General features: G+C 38.9%; 2 protein-coding genes across 2 annotated transcripts; one reads left to right on the forward strand and one right to left on the reverse strand.

Moving 5' to 3' along the window:
• Nucleotides 1-5,784: 5,784 nt before the first annotated feature.
• LOC134620426 (pro-opiomelanocortin-like) lies at nucleotides 5,785-7,782 on the forward strand. Its single transcript, XM_063466594.1, has 2 exons — nucleotides 5,785-6,033; nucleotides 6,135-7,782. Exons 1-2 carry the CDS (start codon nucleotides 5,917-5,919, stop codon nucleotides 6,642-6,644), a joined length of 627 nt encoding a protein of 208 aa, XP_063322664.1. The 5' UTR covers nucleotides 5,785-5,916; the 3' UTR covers nucleotides 6,645-7,782.
• Nucleotides 7,783-7,879: 97 nt separating this feature from the next.
• On the reverse strand, nucleotides 7,880-24,291 carry LOC134620344 (protein EFR3 homolog B-like). The gene is made up of 23 exons (XM_063466474.1): nucleotides 23,962-24,291; nucleotides 23,110-23,418; nucleotides 19,367-19,443; nucleotides 19,072-19,199; nucleotides 18,607-18,757; nucleotides 18,032-18,153; nucleotides 17,512-17,661; nucleotides 17,070-17,165; nucleotides 16,558-16,636; nucleotides 15,664-15,799; nucleotides 15,432-15,584; nucleotides 15,207-15,318; nucleotides 15,035-15,086; nucleotides 12,989-13,161; nucleotides 12,364-12,439; nucleotides 12,012-12,173; nucleotides 11,725-11,856; nucleotides 11,543-11,610; nucleotides 10,687-10,820; nucleotides 9,040-9,131; nucleotides 8,916-8,964; nucleotides 8,542-8,648; nucleotides 7,880-8,347 (listed from the first exon to the last, which is right to left on the reverse strand). The coding sequence occupies exons 2-23, from the start codon at nucleotides 23,393-23,395 to the stop codon at nucleotides 8,213-8,215; spliced, it is 2,670 nt and encodes an 889-aa protein (XP_063322544.1). The 5' UTR covers nucleotides 23,396-23,418; nucleotides 23,962-24,291; the 3' UTR covers nucleotides 7,880-8,212.
• Nucleotides 24,292-24,715: the final 424 nt, after the last annotated feature.

The raw sequence follows: 24,715 nt of genomic DNA on the forward strand, positions 1-24,715 counted from the left end.
TTCTAGTATTTTGAATTCAACATTAAATGAAAGTTTGTTTATATCTACAATTTACAAAGCATCTCAGGAAGTTACGAAAGTTCAGGGAAATGTTGCTCTGGCGGACGAGGAAATGAGCCGACTGGGAGTAACGGGAAACAAACTGAACAAACTGGATTTTAGTGACCGAGGAGTTTTTGAAAAGATGGCTTCAAATGATAAACATGAAAGACTCTTATGTGTTCGTGTTCGCTCTCATGATTTTTCACAGTATTTTATTCTTAAGTTTCCGTCCACGTTATTTCAGGTCACTTTGGGCTTTTTAGGTTTAATGTATTTTCAGATTTCTATTTTCTTCTCCTGTTTCCAATTCCCAGTCAGCCCTCAGTCTGTGCATATACTGCTCCGTCTTTGTCTTAGCATTTGCTTTGCTGACATAGTGTCCTCTGTGTTTTCTAAATTACCTCCAAGACTTAGTTTTGACCCACTGTAGACTCGGCTTTGGCCTTTTACCACTTGACCTGAATAAAGATTTTATTTTTTGCTTTGAGTCCTGACCTGATATGATGAGTGCTTTGTTAATATATATTTTTTCTGTATTATTACTGGATGTTTAATCAAACAATAGTTTAACATTTAAAATCACAAATTAGTTTGAAGAATGAGAGCTTGTTTCAAACACAATTTAATACAGTAGATAGTGAAAAAACAGGAAATGTCTGTCATTTAATTTTTTATCTGTTACTTAATTTTTACTTAATTTCTGTTGTAAAATGAATAATGGGGGTTCTTTATTAATAGGAAAGGCTTAAAATTTGTGAAATTACAGTGAAAATTTTAAAATCTATGCATTTTCAGGGCATTCTAGTGGGCCTGACTGGAGTCTTTGTCGCGGGGAGGCGGGGTACTCCTTGGACAGGTCTCCAGTCTGTTGCATGGCTAACACAGGGAGACAGACAATTCCATTCACACTTACATTCACACCCATGGGCAATTTAGAATCACCAATTAACCTACACCCACTAACTGCATGTCTTTGGGCTGTGGGAAGATAAAATACAAATTAAGTATTAAAATAAAAATAGCCTCTAGACTGGCAACAGCAAAATGTGCTGTAAAAACTAAAAGAAAAACTGTGAAGTTGTGATAGTCATGAATGCATTTCTTTTTAAAGTAACTGAATACCAAGGGGCATAGATTTAAAAAAAAAAAATGAAGACTGAAAGACACTATATAAAAAAAATAAAACAAAGTAATAACAAAATCTTACCTTCCAAATATAACTCTGTATTTGCACGTGGGGATGAAAAGGGCATCATAATTTAATTTCAGGAACTGTTTTTGAATTCCATGTGCTGACTTTGAAACTGTCCCATTAATATGATTTATCCCAAATCTATTTCTATTTTTCCTGCCATGTAGTTTGACAGTTTTTGTCAAAGATCACTGAGCTACATTCTCACATCTACCTGCTGAACAGGAGAATGGCTGCAGTTTGCGTCTCGATACCTGAGATTGTCCAGTTGGCAATGTGCATCTACCAGTTTTGCAGACAGGTGCTTCACTTGTGCCTCTCCAAAGTGATTGTAGGTTAAGTGTAGCTTTCTCAGATGGTAGGAGTTGGAGCTCAGAGCTGAGAACAAACAGCTCTTAGAGAACAGTGCTGCTATAGTAAGTTTAAGTGTTAAATTCAAACCTTTATTCATTATTGTTTTTATATTTATAAAATATATACTTTATAAAATATAGCCATTTGACTGTAAGGTTGACTCTGGGGAATTGTCTCCCTCTGGTGGCCAAAAGACGAAGCGTTTGGCATCAGTTTGCTGACCACAGTGTTTGTTTTAATTCTCTTAGCCCCCAAAATATGATGCTTGGGTTCAATGTGCAGGTTATATTAAAAGGGAAATTGCACAGATTTTATTCAGTAAAGGTCAGTTTATTATTAGTGGTAGTATAAGTAGTGTAATGTTGTGTAATGTTCGGGTACAACCATAGAGTCTAAATAGTCTTCAGATTATTAACACCAGTTATAATCAACACTATAACTATCTTAATGAATGGTGTCTTATAAATGATATTGCTTCCTTGTTGTTTCCACTTGTAAATATGGGACCATTTGCTACCAATTCTCTGCTGTAGCTTTTCTACCTGCCGCTGACATTATTTTCCTTTACTCTCCCAAATGTTTTATTTTGAAATGATTTCCATCCTTATTAATGTAATTCATTGGACTGTGGCTAATTCACATGCCAATCCTCACTGGGGGTACTAAATTAAATTAACATTTGCTCTTTTTGTGAACTCTGCTTCCAATTTTCTTAATTTCTTTTTATTTATACCTCTTTACCTTTCACATTTTAAATAAAGGCTTTGATATTGTTATATTAATGTAAAGTCAGGACATAGAAAATGATAAATGCTTTGAGAAAATATTTATTAGACACATGGACAGAAATGTCATGACTGTAGCAGGTGAGCAGAGAGCTTCCTCTTCCAATGATGTGTCATTAAAAAGGTATTTTCTTTCAGTTCAGCTCATCTGACTTTTGCCATTACCTCTTTCTTCCTGAATATACCTGTGTGTTTGTGTTTGTGTGCAATGGCTTGAATGGATGTTCAAGGCTGTGGCAGCCGTCTAATGGGTTTATATTTACCTGCCTGCCTCCAAATGCAGCTCAATCAGTCCATTAGAAGAACAAAATGAATAGCTCCTTGCACAAGTGACCATCTGAATCACCTGAAGTAGAATTCCCTATAGCTCCGGAAGAAGTTATAACAAAAAATAGGATAAAATAAAATATATGAGCTACAAATGTAAAGTCCTCATTTTCACATGTGAAATTTACAAAAAAAATATCAGAAATACAAAATTATCACCAGCAGAATTTGGCCTATTTTCTATTTTCCATGCTTTATAAATTTGAAAGAAGTAAAAAGTAAAAATTTTACCAAAACTATTTTAATAATAAATATAAGCATTGTAACTGATGTGTGAGTTTCCAAATGACTGAAAAAATATGACCATGTAGCTCTAAAGTGAGGCTCACTTAATTAGGTGTATCTGTTCAACTTCTCATTAATGCAAATATCTAATCAGCCAATCACATTTCAGCAATTGAATTTGTTTAGGCACGTAGACATGGTCAAGAAAACGTGCTGAAGCTCAAATCAGAATGTAGAATAAAGGTGGTTTAAGCAATTTTGAATGTGGCATGGTTGTTGATCTGAATATTTTAGAAACTTGGATTTTCCCACACAACCATCTCTCAGGTTTACAGAGAACAATAAAGAGAAAATATCCAGTTCTGTGGGTGAAAATGGCTTGTTGATGTCAGAGGTCAAAGGAGAATGGCCAGACTGCTCCCAATTAATAGCAAGACAACAGTAACTCAAATAACCACTCGTTACTTGTAAGCGTGCAGAAGAGCATCTCTGAATGCATGTCAAACTTTGAAGCAGGTAGACTACAGCAGGTGTCAGCTGAGGTCACAGTAGGCACAAGATCATAACAACTGGACAACAGAAAATTGGAAAAATGTTGTCTGGTCTGATGAGTGTCGAGTTGTGCTGTGACATTCAGATGGTAGAGTCAGAATTTGGTGTGAACATGAAAGCATAGATCAATCCCACCATCTATCAACAGTTCAGGCTGCTGGTGGTGTGATGGCGTGGGGATATTTTCTTCCTTCGAATTATTTTGTTTTTATTTTCTTTAGTACCAACTGAGCATTGGTTATAAACCATGTTTCAAAATTCAAAGCTTAGGTCTTTTAGAAGATGCTTCCTTTGAAGTTACAGCTTTGTAGAAAAGTTTTAAGTGGATATATATAACTTTACATCAGGGCTTCTATCTAACAGAAACCTCTTATAAAGGCTCCAAAAGGCCTCCAAAAGATGTAGAGATAGTAAAACATCCCCAGTCTACACATAACCCTAAAAGGCCTTGAATAAAACCGTTCAGGGGAAAGATAGCATTAAAGAGCAGGTGCAACTAGAAGAACAGCCCTTATAAGACATTGGATGAAGTTGAAATTAGCCTTTAGATGGGCAGAGCCTTAACCCCAAAAAGAGGCTTTTGCTGGTTCCTGAAGAAAACCAGACCATCAGTGCAGATCTCTTAATGACACGAAGAAAGGCTACTTCTACATGACATTTCTACTTTTTTCAAGGCTACTACATGTACATCTTTTCAGAAAACTTCTAAACAGATGCGGAGAAAACAGAAAAAAATGAAATAAAAAGGTGAAATAGAGTTTAAAAGGGAGGCTTCTTCTTTAAAAGAAGATCTTTGGAAGTTTGTTTTTGTTCTTTATATGTAGTCTTTATGTATAGTCTATGTTGAGCTTAAAAACCACTACAAGTTATAGACATTGAGATGAAACTTCCTGAGGCCTTAATGCTCACGTCTGTCACGTCTGTTCCCCAGCTGTCGGTGAAATGGTATAAACCTTCTGTAGAATCATCATTAGTGCCACTGAGGCCTCAGATAAAGGTGTGATGCTGCAGCAGCTGCCCAAGTTTGAAACTGTACACCCTGACCCGCAGGTTTGACTCCCGTCTTCCCCCCAGTGATGACATGGCACCTCAATGTTAATCTGCCAAACCTGCCATCTGACATTTAGCACACGACAGTGGCAGTGAGGTGCTAAGCCAATATTTACGCGGTTGGTCTTCCTCATCCCCCAAAGTCTTTATTAGATTTAATGTGTGTTTTGTTTTGTTTTTGCAAAGTTTAAGCTCAATTTAAGGGTGAATTTGTCTATATTTTATCCAATTTTCTCAAGGAAAATTCAAGAATTCAAGAATCTTGAATCTTGAGATATATAAAAAATAGTAAACAACCATAAATCATAAAACCCTGCCATTAAAAAAAAAACAGGCTGTTGAAGTTTGTGAATATAAAACTGAACTTTGCTGGAAATCTTTTTATAAATGCTCACAAAAAGAAGATTTAAACCTGAAAAAGAATGAAGAGCTGAGGTTATGAAGTTAAAACAGTTTCTCCATATAAAATGTGAATATTTGAGGGGCAGGAGGGGTTGATGTGGAGGAAGGAGGAGGCGGGAAAACATGGAATTGTCCGTTTTCTAGAAACAGTCCACGTTTGTGAGCAGGAGCAAATGCTGGTGATGACGTTATCTGCATGCGCGTGTCCTTGGCTGGCAGGATATAAAAATCAGACGACCGGTCAAAGCGACAGAAGAGGAGAGAGCAACAGCTAAAAACCTCCATCCAGTGGCCGAGTGACGAGAAAACACCAGCAATAAGAGGACGAAGAGGTGCAGAAAAGTGGTGAGAATCATCATTTTCTTTAGTAACTTTTTATTGTGATATTAAAATCAGTACAACCAATAAGTGCTTAAAATGCTTGAAAATCACTTATTGTTACAGTTTTTTACTTTTACTTTTTAGTTCTTCACAGATGATGAATTTCTAATGATTGACTCAATACTGTTAGACTTGGATCTAAAAAAAATAAATTTGTGCAAAAATACTGAGTAATATATTTTAAGATAAACTGTGAGAAAAAGACATTTGCATAATCTCAGAACTGAAAACAAGGATTTGGCATCAACAAAATAATATTAATATTAATAAATATTAATAAACTTAATGTAACTTTGCATAAGTTTATATAAAGTCAATGGTAATGTGTTGTTTAACCCAATATAATGTATTTTGCTAAAGAGATTACAGGTACTTTCAGGACCTTTATTATTTTTATGTACATGTAATGTATTTATTTATTTGATCAATTTCACAGTGATATCTGTTTTGTATACCTACTCTGTAAGTCACATCATGGTTATATACGTATTGTTAATGTAACATAAATTGAATAAAAATGTCAAATCAAAAATGAAACAAAAAAATTTATACATGAGGGGTTTTTTATATTATGTCTGTGCTTTTCTCTGATTGGTCAACAGGACGATGTGTCCTGTGTGGCTTTTGGTGGCAGTAGTGGTAGTGGGCGGGGCCAGAGAAGTAGTCAGCCAGTGCTGGGAGCATCCGAGCTGCCAGGAGCTCAGCTCTGAGAGCAACATGATGGTAAACGCACAAACACACTGTTCACTCAGACCTGATTTAATGGGAGGTTCTTCCTTTTTTTTACCCAGAAGCTCACGTTTTCTTCTCTTTCTCTCCTGCAGGAGTGCATCCAGCTCTGTCACTCTGACCTCACCGCCGAGACCCCCGTCATCCCCGGCAACGCCCACCTCCAGCTCGCTGTCCCATCAGACGCCTCCTCACCTTCTTCTCAGGCCAAGCGCTCCTACTCAATGGAGCACTTCCGCTGGGGGAAGCCCGTTGGCCGAAAACGCCGCCCCGTCAAAGTGTACACCTCCAACGGCGTGGCGGAGGAGTCTGCTGAAGTTTTCCCCGAAGAGATGAGGAGACGAGAGCTCACCAATGAGCTGCTGGCAGAGGAAGGAGAGAAGGCTCAGGAGATGGTCGAGGAGGCGGAGGAGGCGCAGCAGCTCCTGAACGGGGTGCAGGAGAAGAAAGACGGCTCGTATAAGATGAAGCACTTCCGCTGGAGCAGCCCGCCAACCAGCAAACGCTACGGCGGCTTCATGAAGAGCTGGGACGAGCGCAGCCAGAGGCCACTGCTGACGCTCTTCAAGAACGTCATCAACAAAGAAGGACAGCAGCAGAAGTGAGGCCAGACGAGAAGAGGATGAGGCAGCGGAGAGAGGAGTGACAGGAGGAGGAAACGTTTTCCAAGGCAATCAGGCACCAAAGAGTTCCCATTAACAGAGTGACCAATAAAAAAGCTCTGAAACTGCCATCTGTTACATGATCCTGATTGAGTGATGGAGAGGGGAAGAGTCTGAGAAAGATCTTTTGATATGTATTGATATATGTAAATAACTTTAATTATTAAATGAATTATAAAAAGTTATTTGCAAGCAAAACAAGATACATCTTTTCTCTGCACAAATGCACGAATCCAGAACACATGCGCATCTACACCAGACAACCTGCTACCTGTGATCCACATCCACAATAACAAACTTCACTTTGAGTCCCTCAAAGACGGAGTAACAACAGCGATAAATCTTAATAGAAGTCAGCTCCTGAAGTAGGTGAAAATGCTCTAGGTGAAAAGTCTTTAAATGTCAGTCTTGAAAAGGAGGAGTGTCCATCAAGCAGAATAAAGTCAGCTCATAAAATAAGCAGGAACTTACAATGGTGGCACTAACCCTTTATGATCAGTGGGATTTTTTCCCCCAAAATAACAAAATCAATTAAACATTTTTAAGCAATATATTGCAAAAAGTAAAACCAGAGCAAATTTGTAGCAGCTTTAGACCTGTGAGACACTGGCAACCTGTACAGGGTATACCCCAGCTCGCCCTATGGTAACTGCATTTTCTGTCAATTACTTCATGGTTTAAGCTCTAAAGGGCTAATAATAATAATAAGAAGAAGACTGTGTAAGAAAGAAAGTGAAATCACAAAAAAAACAAAAGGTTGCTAAGAAAAAAAATCCACACTAAACAAAACTCCTAAACTAATACGTAATGACCAATATAAAGTATTGGGCCAGAAAAAAGTAAAGAAAAGGTAAGTGCTAAAAAAGAGCATGTAGCGTCATGGAAGAAATACGAATCACTGAACTAATGTAAAAAAAAACCCAGCTATTGTCCTCAGAACAACCTGTACATATATTTTTAGGTAAAGTATAACATTTATAACTACATAAACAAGTCTATGACTCAATACTGCTACAGTAGAAGCCTTGGTTCACAGAAAAAAACAAATCAACTGTGTGTGAACTCTTAGAAAAGTGAACCTCCAAAATAAGGCAGGGCTGCACAAATGAAAATGAAAACAAACTGTTGCTTGTCACAGTGAGAGGTCTGCTGTGTATGAATGAGATGAGACGATAAAATTAACATGTACTATTTATTTAGTGCGGCATCATTTAACCATTAACAATATTTGTGTACAGATGTACCTCATGACTGGAGGATCAAACAGTAGGGCAGACTGGGAAATATGAAGTCAAACACTGAGTCAGTCCAATTCTAATACAAAAAGATAAAATCTGACAGCTATAAAGGAAACAGCCACACTAAATCACCAAAAAACGTGGCTCACTGCTGTAAGTCCTCGTGTGATTCTCTTATATTAATTCTCCTACCTCTTTCCCTCACAGCCACTGATTTGTTTCTTTACCAAACAAAGTGCTTCAACATCATCACGAGGTTGTTGCTGAATGTCTTTAATAGACACAGAGGTCAGGAAACTTCATCTCATAGACCGGAGTCGATCGAGGTGCCGAATGTCCAGAGGGAGAAGGAGGAGGACGTATGATGAGTTCAAAGACCTGATTGAGTTTGGACTGAAGCAACGATGTCTGGAGAGACAAATAAAGACATTATTTTAAAAAACAGAGTTTTTAATCACATCAAGACAGATCATTTTGTCTAGATGAAAAAACGTTTAACAACTTTACTAAACTAAAGTGAGCTCTTATTGGCTGAGAATCACATCGATGGTGTGGGTGTGGTGCTTTCAGCTGCTTTTTTTAGAGTACAATAAGCTGCTCACCCTGGCACCACAGTGGGCAGCAATTTCCTCAAAGGGAGCTGTCTGAAACCTCTCCACCACCTCCATCCGCTTCCTCCTCTCCTCTTCCTCGACCACGCCTCTGTCCTCTGACAGAAAGAAAAACCAGATCAAAGACAGATCTTCTTTGTTGACGCTAACCCAATGCTTCACTTTGAATTTCACTGTTAACAGTTTCACTTACGTGGTTTAAATTAAACGGGGTTTTTTATTGTTAAAATTCTAATTTTAATGAAAATAAAATTATACAAAATAAGTCATTGTCACTACACGCTGAAGGGGACAATTTGAAGAATATTTCCTAGATGTTCACAAGTAAATCATGTGAAACTATTGATTTGAAATTGATGGCCTACCAATGGCGTTCTTCAGCGTCTCAAAGGTGATCTGCTCAGTCTGAGGTTTCTGCACACAGAGATATGATCAGACACAAAAACAGCGCGATGGACAAAAGGACAGGTACATTCAGCAGATGGGTACCTGTGGTGTATCAGGACAGAACGGAAGTTCCATGTCCACCTGCAGAGAGACGGCGTCTCCAATGCTCTTCCTCTTAGACAGACGATCCTCTTCTACAATAAAACAGTAATTCAGTCTGAATGCTACACTCAGAGACTGGTGCCTCTATCAGTGCACTCATACTACTGCTAAAGTGGACCCTCAAACCCACTGCTATTAAATATTTACCTGCAGTTTTTGACAAAAATGTGAACTTTGAGAGAAATTACCATCAGCTTCTCAACAATGCTTTAGATCATTTGTTCTTATTTACAGTCCATACTGGGATCCGTTTAAGTTTTCCTATCCTCTCTTGAACAATCATTGTTAAGTACTGTGTAACTGCTATTATTCAAGACAGTTCTACTTAAACTTTACTTACTTGCTTTTACTTTCTACTTACTTTTATATATTATTACACTGAGTATGGTATATACTACTTACTACCAAACACAAAGTCTAAATTACATAAAATGACATAAATAAAAACCCTGTGTGAAGCTTTGGGTCTTTGATAAATTGATTTAATATTAAGGGTGTGTTTGAGTGACCATATTTTGATTTCCAAAAAAGAGGACACTTGGCCCAGTCATGAAGAATTTTAATAATACTGTTTGTTTAAAGAAATTTTTAACATATTTAAAAGATGCTGTTAATAAATGGTGAAATAAAAATGTTATATAGGCTTTTACAAGTCAACAAGTGCAAAAGAAAATAACTTAAAAACCTCTGGAATTAAATAATGTTACAGAAATAATGCCTCATCTGTATAAGAAAAATTACCAGTGAGGTACCAGTAAGGTATTGTGCAATGGTTTCTGCTGTCTCATTTGGCGTTTCTAACCTCAATTAATTTTGTTTGCACGCCACCATTCTTCCAGTCAAAGTATGATTGGCAATATTTTCTCTGTTCCATGGTTACTTAAGTCTGAGAAAGAGCTTCAGGAGTGACTTCCACTGAATCTAGCACTATCACACCATTGACAATAGCTGGCGGGCACTGCTGAACTTTTTAGCTGTGTTAAAGTCTGGAAATGCTTTTTTTTTTTTTTTAAGCAACACACTAGTGCAATCCATGGATCTGTAGCTATTGTGATGCTTCATAGTATGAAATGCCAGTGCAGCTTCTGCTGCAGATACAACAGCATCCTCGTTTTTCCCAGGTGTAACAAAGAACTCAGTCAACTTACTAGATGAATTTTCGCCTCGTACAGCCTTTTTATGTTTTTCTGTGTCCATGTAAGCAACAAGATCTCTGGCACCTTTGTTAGACACACAAATGTATGTGCCAGCTCTGCACACAGTGCACTACGCCTCCCATTTATTCCGACCAGGATGATACGAGGAAAATTTCTTTTGCAGTTTGTCTGAAAAGATGCACTTGCGCTTTGGCATCTTTTGGCATCTTTTCAGCACGCCGCTCCACGCTCTGTCCCGTCTGTGAGCGCGGAACAACCACTTACAACAGCAGTTCGGGGATGACGTTGCACATATGGGTCCTCTGTAGGCCTATAGGAAAACCCGGACATTTTCATCCATCTCGAAAATCCCCCCGGATGCCCCGGACAGAACGTGAAAAGTGGACATGTCCGGGGAAAAGAGGATGGTTGGTCACCCTAGTTTGAGTACCTGTTAACTGAGGTGTGTACGGTGTGTTGAAGCGTTCACAGTGTGCGCTGTAGCTGCTTCCTGCCAGGGCCTCGCAGATCTTTGAGTGGATGAACAGCAAAGCTTCGTCCACCTTCAGCTCACCTTCTGGGAGTCTGATACACACACACACACAGTTATAACACCAAGATTTTAAAAATTCTGGTGCTAGACAAACAAAGCTGAGGTACAACCAAGCTAAACAATTGAATTTGTATAAATGTACATTGGACAGAAGAACTGGGCCACCTGCACACTACACCTACAGGAGCTGCTTGGCAACAGAAACCTGTGCTATGAAGCCCCTGGTGTACACTTTTGTGGTGATGCTAATGCTAGGAGCCCTGCAGTTACTGAGTGAGCAGAGTGACTTTTACATACTGTTTGCCTCAGCACTTGGCAACCCCATGGCTTGCAGCTGATCAGAGAATATGTAGGAGGAACAGTTGCCACAGTCGTGAGCTGACTAGTTGCACGATTGATTAGATTGATTTTGTCTATACTGCGAGTTACCAGAATCAACCATAACAAGTATATTATTAAGTATATTGAGAACAATATAAGGTCAGCATGGTACTGTTTAATAGTTGATGGTTTTATGCTTTTTCTACTAGAGTTTCAACACTTTAGTAAAGTGTAATTCCATAACTCAATAACATAAAATACTATATTTTATTTGTTTTTTAACTTTAAAATGGGGCTAACCTGACAATATTTATTCTGCTTTTCGATGATGAAAATATGTGGGTGTCTGGCTGAATTTCTACTCTTATTTCTAACTAAAGTTTTAAATTTTATAATGTTTTAATACAATCAATTAGTGCACCTCTCGCTCTACCTGGGTTTGTCACAAAACACGACTTCAGGCAGCAGGTGAGGAGCATCCTTCTGTCGACTTTCTATCACCTGAAGATCCAAAACAAACACACAGTCTGTGATGTTGTGCTAACAAACACCTTTGTTTCTCATGTTCTCACACAAACACACACACACACACACACACACACACACTGACTTCACCTGAGTGATGTGCTGATGAAGTGTTGGAGGCGGGCCAAGTTGTGACAGCAGGTTGAGGAAGGCGGCGCAGAGGGCGTGGATCCCACAGCGATTAAACACTGACAGACACTCCTGATTGGAAACAGTCATCTCCTGTGCAGCCAATCACAGGAAAGTTAAAGGGAGAGGAAGAAGCAATGTGCTATTTAATTTATTGTTTATTTGTAAACACCACACACTACAACATTAATAAACTAAGCTTTGCCCCTACACGGGCCTTTAAATCATATCACAGAGGTTCTGCCTACCTGCAGAGCCAGGATCAGTCGAATCAGATCCACCACAACCTCCTCATTGGCCAGTTCCACACTTAGAACAGCCAATAGGGTGAAGAGGGCTTGGTAGTGGCTGCGTCCACTGTTCTCCTCCCTAGAGGCCAGGTAGACGTGTCTGTAGAGACGCTGAGCATGCTGCATGAACACAAACACATCATGCTGAAATGTGCAAATATCATGATGTACACTTAAGCCACCCATTTTATCCCTGCCTTTAAAAGCCATCTGATCAAATCTTGGTGTAAATCTCTGAAATAAATTCTTCCAACCTCGAACCTCCGAACTAGTGACATCATTCGTGGTGTCTCTGATAATGTGAGCTTACCTTCCTCATGAACAGGTTGTCCTGTCGAGAGCATCTGTCCTCTTTCATTTCCAAGGATGAGACATCAAATGCCACACTGTAGACACATAACCAATAACTTATCGATCCTCAACAGGTCAGTTAACGCCTTTAGCCAAATGCTATTTTTCAGTTTTCTGCTATAATAAATCCACAATGGTAGGATCAAAATGAACAGCCATGTGGGCTCTATGGATGAGGGAACCATAGGAGCACTTTAAATAAAATGCATCTGGCCATGACTTTAATTTTGAATTTAAGGTAGAGACTGAACAACAGTCTTATAAGGCAGATTCACCGATTCTTTCAAGCCTGTTGTAAAAATTTGTGTAAAGCAGTATCTTTGTTTAAATAATCTGAAACACCTCCAACCTTTTTAGAATGACTTCAGATGCTATGTGATCCTCCTTTAAAATGATTACTGCAGATCATCTTTTAATGAGAGAAAAGTGGAAGTATTTAAATTATTTTCATCACAAGCTAAAGACAATCAGCAGGTCTGCAGTGACATCCCCCTGCCACAGGGTGGAGCTCTTTACAAGTCATTATTCTCCACATGGGCCATTAGTCTCTAGTAGTGGTGGTGTTGTCTCTGTGGAAGTGTGACCTGGCTGTGGTGAGCCGGGAGGCGTTGTGGCGTCTGTCAATGAGCGAGGTGAGGATGGACAGAACAAGCAGGCGGATCTCCGGATCCTCCATCAAAGTGAAGGACAGCAGAGGCTCCAGGAAGGACGAGGGCAGCGCCGTCAGCAGGTTGCTACTTTCGTAATGCTCCGACACCTGAGGCCCAGAGGAGGGACAGCGAACACGTCAGACTGACAGGAAAACGTTATTTAAGCTTGCATGAATACAGCTTCAAAGATTACAAAGATGAGCCTTAAGTGCTGTAAATTCTGATTTACCTGAACCATACGTTATTCATCTTGATGCATGCTCAATCATCCAGGTAAGTAAATCTCCAAAAGTCGATTCTGTTCATCTGGACATAGCGTTTTGTGGGAGGACCACTCTCAGCATCGACCAAGTGTGTTTGCTTTTGGAACTGTGTCTTCATTCCACCTATTTCACATACAAGGGCCAGTTCTACAGGCAGAAACATGGGTGTGCCATGGGCTCCCCAGTTTCACCCATCGTGGCCAATTTGTACATGGAAGAAGTGGAAAAGAGGGCTTTGCTATCCTACCCTGGATCACCACCAAGCCATTGGTTCAGATATGTGGATGACACCTGGGTGAAAATCAAATCTCAGGACGTACTACATTTCACGGATCACATTAATTCAGTGGACCAACACATCAAATTCACCAGGGAGGATATGAAAAGTGGCAGGTTAGCCTTCTTAGACTGTGAGATTTCCATCAGTAATGGGGGACATCTAAAAGCTGACGTGTACCGTAAACCTACACATACGGATCAGTATCTAAGGTTTGACTCTCATCATCCACTGGAGCACAAACTGGGTATCATCAGGACGCTACAACACAGAGTGAACACCATCCCCACAGAAACAGCGGCCAGGGAGGCAGAAGAACATCACATCAAGAAGGCCCTGAGTAAATGTGGTTATCCCAGCTGGACTTTTGTCAAAGCTGGAAAGGCACCTAAAGAAAGCTCCAACCGATCCAGGAGAGAAGGACAACCGCTGCCCAGGCGAAAACCTGTAGTGATCCCATATGTGTCAGGAGTATCGGAGCAGCTGAGACGCATTTTTTCTAAACACCGCGTCTCTGTGGTTTTTAAACCCCAAAACACGCTGTGCTAAAAACTGGTCCACCCCAAGGATCGGGTCCCCCGACACAAACAGAGTAACATAGTGTACGCTGTTAAGTGCCAGGAGGATTGCCAGGATTTATACATCGGGGAAACCAAACAACCTCTGGCGAAGCGGATGGCACAACACAGAAGAGCTACCTCGTCACGCCAGGACTCTGCAGTCTATTTACACCTACAGGCCAGTGGACACTCTTTCAATGATGAGGATGTACACATCCTGGACAGGGAGGAATGCTGGTTTGAGCGCGGAGTCAAGGAGGCCATTTACGTGAAAAGGGAAAGACCATCTCTGAATCGAGGAGGGGGCCTAAGGGTACATCTTTCGCCATCTTACAATGCTGTGATTGCAGCCATTCTCCAACTCTCTGTGAATGGTACTCATGGCCATTGATCAGCGGGCTTTGATCAGTGGGTTTTGGTCAGTGATTGTTGATCAATGGTCATGAGAATTTGCATAATTAAGATTAAGGAACTGACCTCCCAGCCCATTGTTCCTTCAGTGGGCTGGTTTCAGTCATTATGCAAATGTACTGTTTATAAGATTGGGGAAACCTGGAGTCAGCTGAGACTGAAGAAGTCACTTGGATAAGTGATGAAACGTTTCTCCCACAAAACGCTACGTCCAGATGAACAGAATCAACTTTTGGAGACATACGTTATTCAGCTTTATTCAGTCATACGACTTTAATCAGCGAGTGTAGAATCAGTTTCACCTGCTGTTTATCTGATAAACCAATAAACTAAACACCATTTCATTTTGATTATCTCAAAATCCACTGTAAATTTGCACTTCACCGACCCTCCAGGTTTTCCTTTATTATTTTAACTGTGTGCTTTTAAAAGGTGAGAGCAGAGCTGGAGGGTTTTAAAGAGAACTCACCTGGAGGAGAGACTTCAGCAGCATCACCTGTATCATCCTGCTGCCTTCAAACCTGAGTCAAGAATTTTATTTCACAAAATTAAGGTGTTTTACAAGTATTTTGTCAAATACTAGGTGAGTACAGTGTTAACTACAGGCAATAGAGAGCACAGAAAGTTAGTGTGAATGGTACCCGGAGTTGGGTGAACCCAAGGCTGGGTAGATACCAGGAACAGGAATTTTCCCCATGATGAACAGCATGACCTCTGACCTCTGGTAAATAGGCAGTGTGTTGGCAAAGGATCCTGAAATGTCATGAGTTAACATCAGCTCGAATGAAGTAAATAAAATGAAAAGTACAAAGAAAGGTTTGTCACCTTTAATGCAAAAAAGTGCTAAAATACCAGAATGAACCCACCAATAGTTTTAATGACAGCGTCCTGCAGTTTTTTCTCTTCAATCGAGCTGGTTTTATGTTTACCAGCATTGTCATAGTAACCAGTCAACTGGTAGTCCACGCTCTGCCTGAGCTGTCGCAGTAACGTGTTGAACACCTCCAACACTGTGGGACCTGCAGAGTACAGTATAAGTAACATTAAGCATTACTGTGTATATATAAACAGATGTGTGTGTGTGAGCTGGAGGCTCACCGACAGATCCAGTCGCTTCTATAACGGCTGCTTCAGACAGGACCTCCACAATCCCAGCTCTGACTGAAGCTGGACTCCTGCTGTTGGCATCCAGGTGACCCAACAGCTGCTGGATGACCAGGTGGGAGTGCTGGGACTGACCAAGAGTTCAGTTCAGTTACAGAATAACAGGTGGAGTGACACGTAATATAGCCAGTACAGCTGGGGACAGTTAAGTGCTTTAGAGGTAAATGTAGGATGAGTAAAAGGAATGTACCATTAGCAGTGTTTATTATTATTTATTTCCCACATTTTGTACTTAAAATAATAATTATTAGTTCAACTTTGTAGATTTAACTAAAGTTATGTTGAAAATACATTTAAATTAACTTTCAGTAACACTACAGTAAGATTAAGATTAAGTAATTGTGCTTAAATGCTTAAACAAATGCATTTTGTTAAGTTAATCTTAGGTTAAACTTGTTATTCTTATTTTTCAATACTTAAACTATAATATTAAATACTACAGTACTTTCTAATAATTAAGAAATAAATTAACATAATTAAGTTGACATTATTGTTACATAAATATAACAGCAGTTAAATTTTATTTAAAATGATGTTATCATACATTTACAAAACTAAACTGAATAAAGTAATTATGTTTAAGTTAAAGCACGTCCTAAAGTACTCAAATTAAGTACACACAGTTAAAATAAGTAAGTTCATTCTTTCTACAGATACGTATTTAACTTTACAGTCTAAGAGTATTTCCTTTAAGTTCCTTTGAAGGGCATTTAAACATATATTACTTTAAAGCTGAGGTAATTTAAATTTATTAATTTAACTTGCTGTATGAAATGACAACTATTACTATAGTGCAGTATATACAGGATTATCAGTGTAATAACAAACCTGAATAGAGTACATGATGATCTGAAAACACTGAACAGCAAACCCTCGTCCCTGCCAAAGACTGTGACTGTCCAGGTGCCTGAAAGACAGTCCAGCAATCTGTATGTAATGATATATTATTATAGCATATCATATATACTAGAAACTAAATAAATACTGCTTCTACTACTGATTTTGACCTCTATTAGTACAGCTACTCAGAATAAACGATAAACTGAGGTTGAGCATGAAGGTATGTGCAAGATAAATAAGCATCATTTTGAACTGCAAAGTCACTATAATAGAGTCCAACAGTATTATATATGAATATGTATAAATATCAGCAGATAGAGTCGAAGGAAGTTAGATACTTTCTTTCTATCTATTTTGATTGAGTGTTTGATGTTTTGACTCCATACTTCAAAGAAATTATTAAATCTTTGTTAATCTTTTTCTGTGTACTTAATACAAAGCACTCTGCTTTCGTAAGGAGTAATACTACTACTGTACTATAAATATAGAGTATATCTTACATGAGCACTGGTTTGATAGCGTTGTTAATGTGTCCATAAGCAGCTCGGCACAGCAGCTCCCTGAAACAAACCTCTGTCTGCTCTGCTGGAGATCCGCTGAACAAACAAAGAGGGAAATGCTGAAAACATGCCACTAACCAAATCTCATACAATATTCTGAGTAAATTTGACTGTTTAAATGTACTTTCAGTGACTTTTGGCTTTGTTTTATTTGACCACATGATTTAACAGCACCATAAACAGCGTAGCAAACGTATTAAGTTTCTTATCAATTTTACAAAATTTCAAAATTAGCTGATGTTTAGAACAGAGTGTCACCAGCTGAATGTGGGAACCAACGGCACTGCTCTTAAATATAATCTTAAACACAGATGTCGCTTTACATATACAGCAGTAAAACGTGTAGGTGTACGAGAGTGTTAACATTAATACGTGTCTGTACCTGTCGTTTTGTGAGTGTTGCTGCAGATTGACCAGCAGGGCAGGGACAATCTGCTCCATGTGACGCGGCTCCCAGATGTTCACCTGCAACTCATCGTCTACCGTCTTCCTCACCACGCCCTGCAGCCCGCGGATCCCCGACACGCGGATCCTAAACACACACAAACTTCATAAGTTTACCCACAAACACACTAAATACACATTCATCTCCAGACTCTGGAGCTGAGTTTTGTTTTGCTGTTTGTTTTATGAAACTGTTCATAATTTTGGATTATTCCACAATATTCCTCTTATACAGAGAGAAACGTGCTCCATGCATCATCAATACTATTCAATAATTTGCTGATATAAAAAAATCTTTGACATATGAAAAGGCATAATCTGACGATGCTTACATATCTAATCAAATGGTTCATTACTAAAATTGTTGATTATTTGTGTTCTGGCACTCACAATTGTATATCCTTCTTAAATAGTGTCTGTGAGTTCGTATCAAGTCAAAGTTAAACCTCAGAACTGACTTGTTTCTGGTGTCAAGGTCTTCGTGATCAGAGTGACACATCTCACTGAAGCGAGACACGAAGAAGTCGTAGCTCCGGTGATATGACGGTGTGTCCTCCTCGATGTTTGCAAACTTCACAAACTATGCAACACACAGAATGAGCCTCTTAATCCATCAAAACACACTGAAAAGCAATTACACATGAATACATACAGTTAAAACAAGAAACAAATTTAGAAATAATGAGATCATATTCCCCAAGCAGAAGTAAAACTGCTCAATTTTGAGTATTAAAAGAAATTTCAAATGTAAATTTTACTTATAGGTTGCCCTTTAATTTGAACTTAGATCCACTTAAAAAACAAATATAAAAATTAAACTTTTTTTACATTCCTTCATTAGATGAAATGATTTCAGTTCCGCATAATACATGAAACTTAATAATATTAAAAGACTGGTGAATGGTCAAATTAACAAATAATGATTAACAAATTAACATCACTACTGCAGCTTGTGATTAGTAAATGTTTCCTTTACTGCAAACCCATCTCAAGATCTCAAAGCTTTTAAAAGCTGTCCACTGGTGTTACATACAGAGTTGGTGGCGAGTATGTGGAGGTGTGGTTTGTCAGCCTCCAGCAGTAGACGCAGTGTGCTGAGAAAACTCTCCACCAGCAGGTTGATGCTCTGACAGTGACATGCAAGCAACAGCTGCTCCATCGCCTCCATCGCTATGCACACATACCTGAGAGGGGTGAAAAAAAATCACATTGCTGTTAAACATGTGTGTGTCATATTTTAAACCCCATTCTGAGATCAGTCACTCCTCTAGAGAAGGTGGGCTGATTTCAGAGAACTGTGAAGCTTGTAATACTTAAAAGATCTTAAATACTTAAAAGGCCTAAACTGCTGATTGCTTTACAGGGATACTCTAGATCCTGACTTCTGAATGTCTTTTTTCAATGATTTTTAAGTAGAATTGTATTCATTTAAGCTGCCATTTAGCATAATGATTTTAAGGCCATCTGTGTGGGCTTTAGTGTGTTTGTGTGTACTGACCCATAGCGGTGACGGTTCAGCTCTCTGGTCAGACGCTCTGACAGGTACGCAGCAATGCGGTCGAGCTTCTCCGGAGCAGACAGAGCGAAGAAGGTCAACTTCTCCATGTTGGCTTTCACCAGCCCTTCCTGATCGCACACACACAAATACACACAGAGATGTTGTTACTGTGTAGCTTATTGAAACTTCATGAATATGTGAAATAAAGATGACATTTTTGGATTTTGATTACATTTGATACTGAAGCATTAAAATAAATGTAAAGACTGTGCAGTGTAGATGTACAGGTGTTTACCTCAGGGTCTTCTGGGAAAATGTTGTCGACCAGCCGCTTGTAGCGTGGCCGAAGGGCCCAGCAGCAACCACACAGCCCTGAGCACAGAGACACATTTAAATTTCCCCCTTTAGTTACAAAGTATTTGAAACAAAGTCTGAAACACAGCAGCCTTCAGAGAAACATTTCCATATTTAAAATGTCCTCTAATAATTTTAATAAATTAAAATGTTGATCTTTGATTTAAAATATTCACAATTTTTAGGATATATCTGAGTTATCAAGGAATGGACTTTTTTTTAGGAATTCTGAAATTGAGAAATTTTTCTTTTCCATTGTTTTTGATAGTTAATAATAATAATATTCAGCCTCTGTTGGAGCTAGAAAACTGTGGAGCCATTTTTATCATTTCATTAGTTTGTAAATATATAATATACTAAATACAGAAAGACACAAAAACTCTTTAAAATGTTATAAAGCAGGCTGAATTATAATAAAAACCTGTTTTCAGTAGTGAGTTTTTAAAAAATGTTTGTAACAGCCTAAAGTGGGCAGTCGAGTTTATGTATTGTACTGGACGTTTATAGATTTTCTTTGATTTTCATCTCTCTCCATGTTCGGCGTCACGGCTTTTGGGGGATTAAAGGAGACAAGAGATCTGCCACTGGTCAGCTGCCAGCACAACACACAAACGCTCGTCTTCCTGACTTTACGAGGCCCCTGAATGACACACTGAACATAAACCTGATTCAAACCTGAACCTGTAAACCAAAACTGTCCTAAAGTGAAGACTCTGCAAAAAGATGTGGTCCTCACAACAACAGGCCTACGAGTGCACGCACACACACCACACACACACACACACAATGCAGCAGTGAGACCACATCTTAATCCTGCAGTGGTTTGTTATGTAATGTGTTTATATTGTTTGTGTTTTTTAGTTAGCAGAGCTTAAAGAATCCGCACTGTCACTGCGAGCATGCTGTTCAGTCTCAAAAACCAGGACAGGTGGCATGTTTGGACCTTCAGACCCTGCAGAACCAGCAGATCATAATTTTCTGAGAGCTTTTTCATGAGTTGGTTTTAAATTGTATTTTTTTCACTGTTTATTTTGTTGTTCAGATGAATTATTAGTTACAATATATGATATGATAAATCCCATGACAGTGGTATGTTTGGTTTTTATTTGTTTTGTTAATAAGAATAATAAGAATAATGGTCATCATCAGATCGTTGAGAAATGATTACGGATCCTCACATGGTTAATTAAAGTAACAAAGACTCTTTTCTTGAACAAATATATTTTAGGCTTCAGTAAATTAAACACTACAGCCAGCAAAACCTGACTGAAAATTGACAAACAGTTGACTTATTAGGGATAATTAAATTTAAAAACACACACACACACAATTAAAATGAACCAACTTTTAATGACTCAAATCAGTAGTTCATTCATTCAACTTAAAATAAGAAAAAACTCTATATCTGCATTGAAGAAAAAGAGTCCACTGGCTTAACATGCTCAGAATTTTGCACTTTGTGATTTGTGAAAATGTCTCTATTTTATTATACAACACAGGAGCCCTGCTGCCGTGTTTCAGGTACATGTATGAAATTTGGTCATACTTCCAACATGTTAAAGACACTCTTCTGAGAGCCATCACCATGGTAACCAAGAAACCTTTAAAAGAAGTGGTAAGTAGTGTATTTTAACACTTTTTCTAAACAAAATTGTTTTAATGACATGGAATACTATTTTAAAAAGTAATTTTTCAAAAATTTGCTCAAATTGGGGTCTCAGTTTGTGAGGGGCGTGTCCAAAAACGTCAATCAATACATTAAAGGCTGTGACTCTATCAGGTACTGCTGTGACTCTATGTTAACATATTATTCACAGCAACACAATGAACAACTAGCGGGCGTTCCTTTAACGTCACACAGTTTTTGTAATAAACATTACGTTTCTGCAACAGCCAATCAGAAATTCACATCCCTACAGGAAACACTTTAATCCCAGCGTGCCTTGATACGCCCAATTATCACTGCTTGCAGCTGTAATTAATTTTATTATTATTAATATTATTATTATTACCTTCATAACATTTGTTTGAAACAGTTAAACTAGAAAAAAACACATCCAGTAAGTTGTCCCTTTAAAATACATTGACATCATGACTAACAGGTAGATTTGAGGAGAGAAGCTGATGCAGAGGTGAACTGTCGCACATCTTTTCAGGACTTTTATCGGCTAAGTGAAGCTTCATTTATGCCTCTGTTTGATTTTTAAATCTGTTTCTATTTATTTTGAGATAAGGCTTAATAAATAAAAAGAATTGTTCTTACCGTACATAAGGATGACTCGTTCAGCTCACATCTACACTGTCACATCCACCACACACACACACACACACTTGTGGTTAATCCTCCACACACATACACACTGATGTGGCCCCGCCTCCTTTCATTCACCGTCAGTTACAAAGCTCGTATCTCGATGGTCAGATTAAATGTCAGAGGACAATGTTGAAAATGCTTTTGCATGTTAGCTGTTTGTTTTAACTCCAGATTAAAAATTTAAAATAAAACAAAAAGCTGCTGTTTGTTAACGAGTTTGTTAAAATGGAATAAAACAGATTTAACAGTGTAGTATTTATACTCCCACAGGCTCTTAACCCTGAAAGACTTTTCTCTCTCTGTGTGTGTGTGTGTGTGTGTGTGTGTGTGTGTGTGTGTGTGTGTGTGTGTGTGTGTGTGTGTGTGTGTGTGAGAGAGAGAGAGAGAGAGAGATCCGGGCCATGTGCAGCAGCTCAGCGCTCTATAATCTGCTCTGGATTTATTCATCATTCCAACCGAAAATGAAAAAAAAAAAATATCAGAAACCTGCAGAACTGAAAACATTCATCTGCTCTGTTTTTACTGCAGAAAGGGAACAAAACTGAAACTGACATTCATTTGTCTTCTTCTCTTAAATTATCACTCACTTTCTGGCTGTTTAATATAATGTTGCTTACATGTTTTAGACTTAATAAGTGAGCCTATGTGGGAAAAAAAGACAGTATTAGGACAGAAAGTATTTGATGTTTTTCTCTTTTGAAAAAGACGATCGGTCTGATGGTAGTTTTATTGGGTTGTGCTGAGATCTAGTGTGATAAAAAAAAAAATCCACATATATTCAGTAAAAATATGAAAAAATAATTAAGTGTTAGATGCTCATTCAAAATGTCGAAGTCGAGTCGGAGCAGAAGTTGGGCTGATCTTCTATATTATATGATCTAATTTCCGGAACTTTGGACCATGAAAGTAATGCTATCAACAGACTGTTGATCCACAGTGGGATGTAATTTAAAAGCTCTGTTTATCAACAATAACTTGCACTAAACCTAAATTCATAATATTATATGTTATTCTTGTTAGGCCTGGCTGCATCTATTTATTCCAGTTAAGTCTCCTGCATAAGTCTTAAGTTGTTAGCCAGTTATTCCTCTTTCCTGATTCTATTGAGATCAAAGTTTACACAGTGGACTTCATTTTTTTATTTAGTTAGACCCAAAACTAAAGACTGAGTGTATAAACATATCAGGAAAGTGTTTACCAAGGTCATGTGGAATATTAATAAGAAAATTAAAGGTACTTCTGCTTTGGCTTCTGTTTTAAGAATTTAAAAGTACGCCCATCCTTCATCTGTTTGATTCAAAGACGTCCTCCTCACAAACATTGTTGGAGTCTTAATGTGAAGCAGCCAGTGTATTCACTGTATCCGTTACCTCCGGGTGTCTGGTGGTCCAGCACAGAGCAGCAGTCCTGCAGCAGCCGCCTTGGAGCCTCAGTTACGGCCGGCATGGCAGTCCTCGGCAGCGACATCCCCCTGGGCAAGCTGGGTATGGTCACGCCACGGGGCATACTGGGTAAACTGGGCAGAGTGGGCATACTGGGCATGGTGATTCCTCTGGGTAAACTGGGAGGGTTGATGCCTCGGGGCAAAGAGTTCAGCAGTGCCGGCATGGTGACCCCCCGCGGCAAGCTGGGGAACCTGGGAAGAGTCCCTGGCATCTCTGGAGAAAAAAGAAGAGGTCCTGAGGAAGAGGAGAGGAGACCAGTGGATGGGGAGAGGTGGAGGAGGGAAATAAGAACAAGGATTGAAATGAAAAGCCTGCCTCTTAAAATTCTTCTGAATTTAACCCCTTCAGATCTGCAGCTCTGATACACCAACTTCCTCAGCAGAGCCCAACGTGAGGGAACCAATCAAAGTTTGGGTCCCTGAAAATCTTTGAAAAGATAAAAGGACCCCAATTATTTTCCATTTAGTCCCCACAAACGTTTGGTTTGGTAATTAAGTAAAAAACACAAAGAAAGGAAATTAAAGATGTACTAACTAGTATTTACAGCATTACCTATATATGTATTATATTATAACACATGGGGCAAAAATTCCTGTTTTTAAACTTATTATTAATAAAAGTCCTGCTTTGATTGAGGATTTCATGATAAATGCTGATTTATTAACTGTATTTTAGCTTCACATTACTGTAGATGAGTGTAAAATAAGTGAGTTTTCACATGTGAGTTTTACTGAAGATGATGAAGACAGCAGTGTAAAATAAAAAGCGATGTCCTACCTGCTCGTCTGCAGCGTCGCTCTCTTGCAGCTGTTTCCCTCCAACACGCTCAACAGCTGTTTATGTAACATCTGTTGAGCCCCTGCTCCCCGTCAGGCTCGGTCAATAATCAATGAGAGCGATCGATACCCGGCTCTGCATGCTGGAGCGCCTCTGACATCACAGCGCATCAGGAAGAGGAGGAGGAGGAAGATGAGGAGGAGGAGTTTCCTGAAACCTCCAGCTGTTTGAGGAACTTTAATGACTTCAATCATTTTAAACTTTAATAAGTGAAACAAACGCCGTTCTTCGATGGCTGTGCAGGGAAGAAAAACAAGCGCCTCTCACCCTCCTCTTCTTCATCCTTCTTTCAGCCAGGAGAGAAATCCTCTTCCCAGCATGCTGCTGGGCTGTAGGAGTGGCTCCCTCTGGTGTCTGATTAAGATTAATGCAATAAAAGCAGCAATAAAAATCATCTGAGTGGATGTTTTCCACCAACCTGTCAGGGTGCATTCTGGGTTGTGTAGGAAAATGGGTTACAAGGACTTTTAAACAGAGAGTTTATTCTCTGCTTCCATCAGGAGTCCGTCTTTGATGTCTAAAGCTCATTTCCTCCTTCAGAACAGCTGTACACGAGGTGAATTTATTTATAACCCCTGTTTAAATTGTATTAAGGCTAATAAATTAGCATTTTATTGTTGGGGTTTTCCCTGTTTTCCTTGTATTACTACTACTACTAATAATAATAATAATAATACATTTAGCAGCGCTTTGG

Source organism: Pelmatolapia mariae, linkage group LG23, assembly GCF_036321145.2.
Source record: "Pelmatolapia mariae isolate MD_Pm_ZW linkage group LG23, Pm_UMD_F_2, whole genome shotgun sequence".
NCBI classification, from domain to species: Eukaryota; Metazoa; Chordata; class Actinopteri; order Cichliformes; family Cichlidae; genus Pelmatolapia; species Pelmatolapia mariae.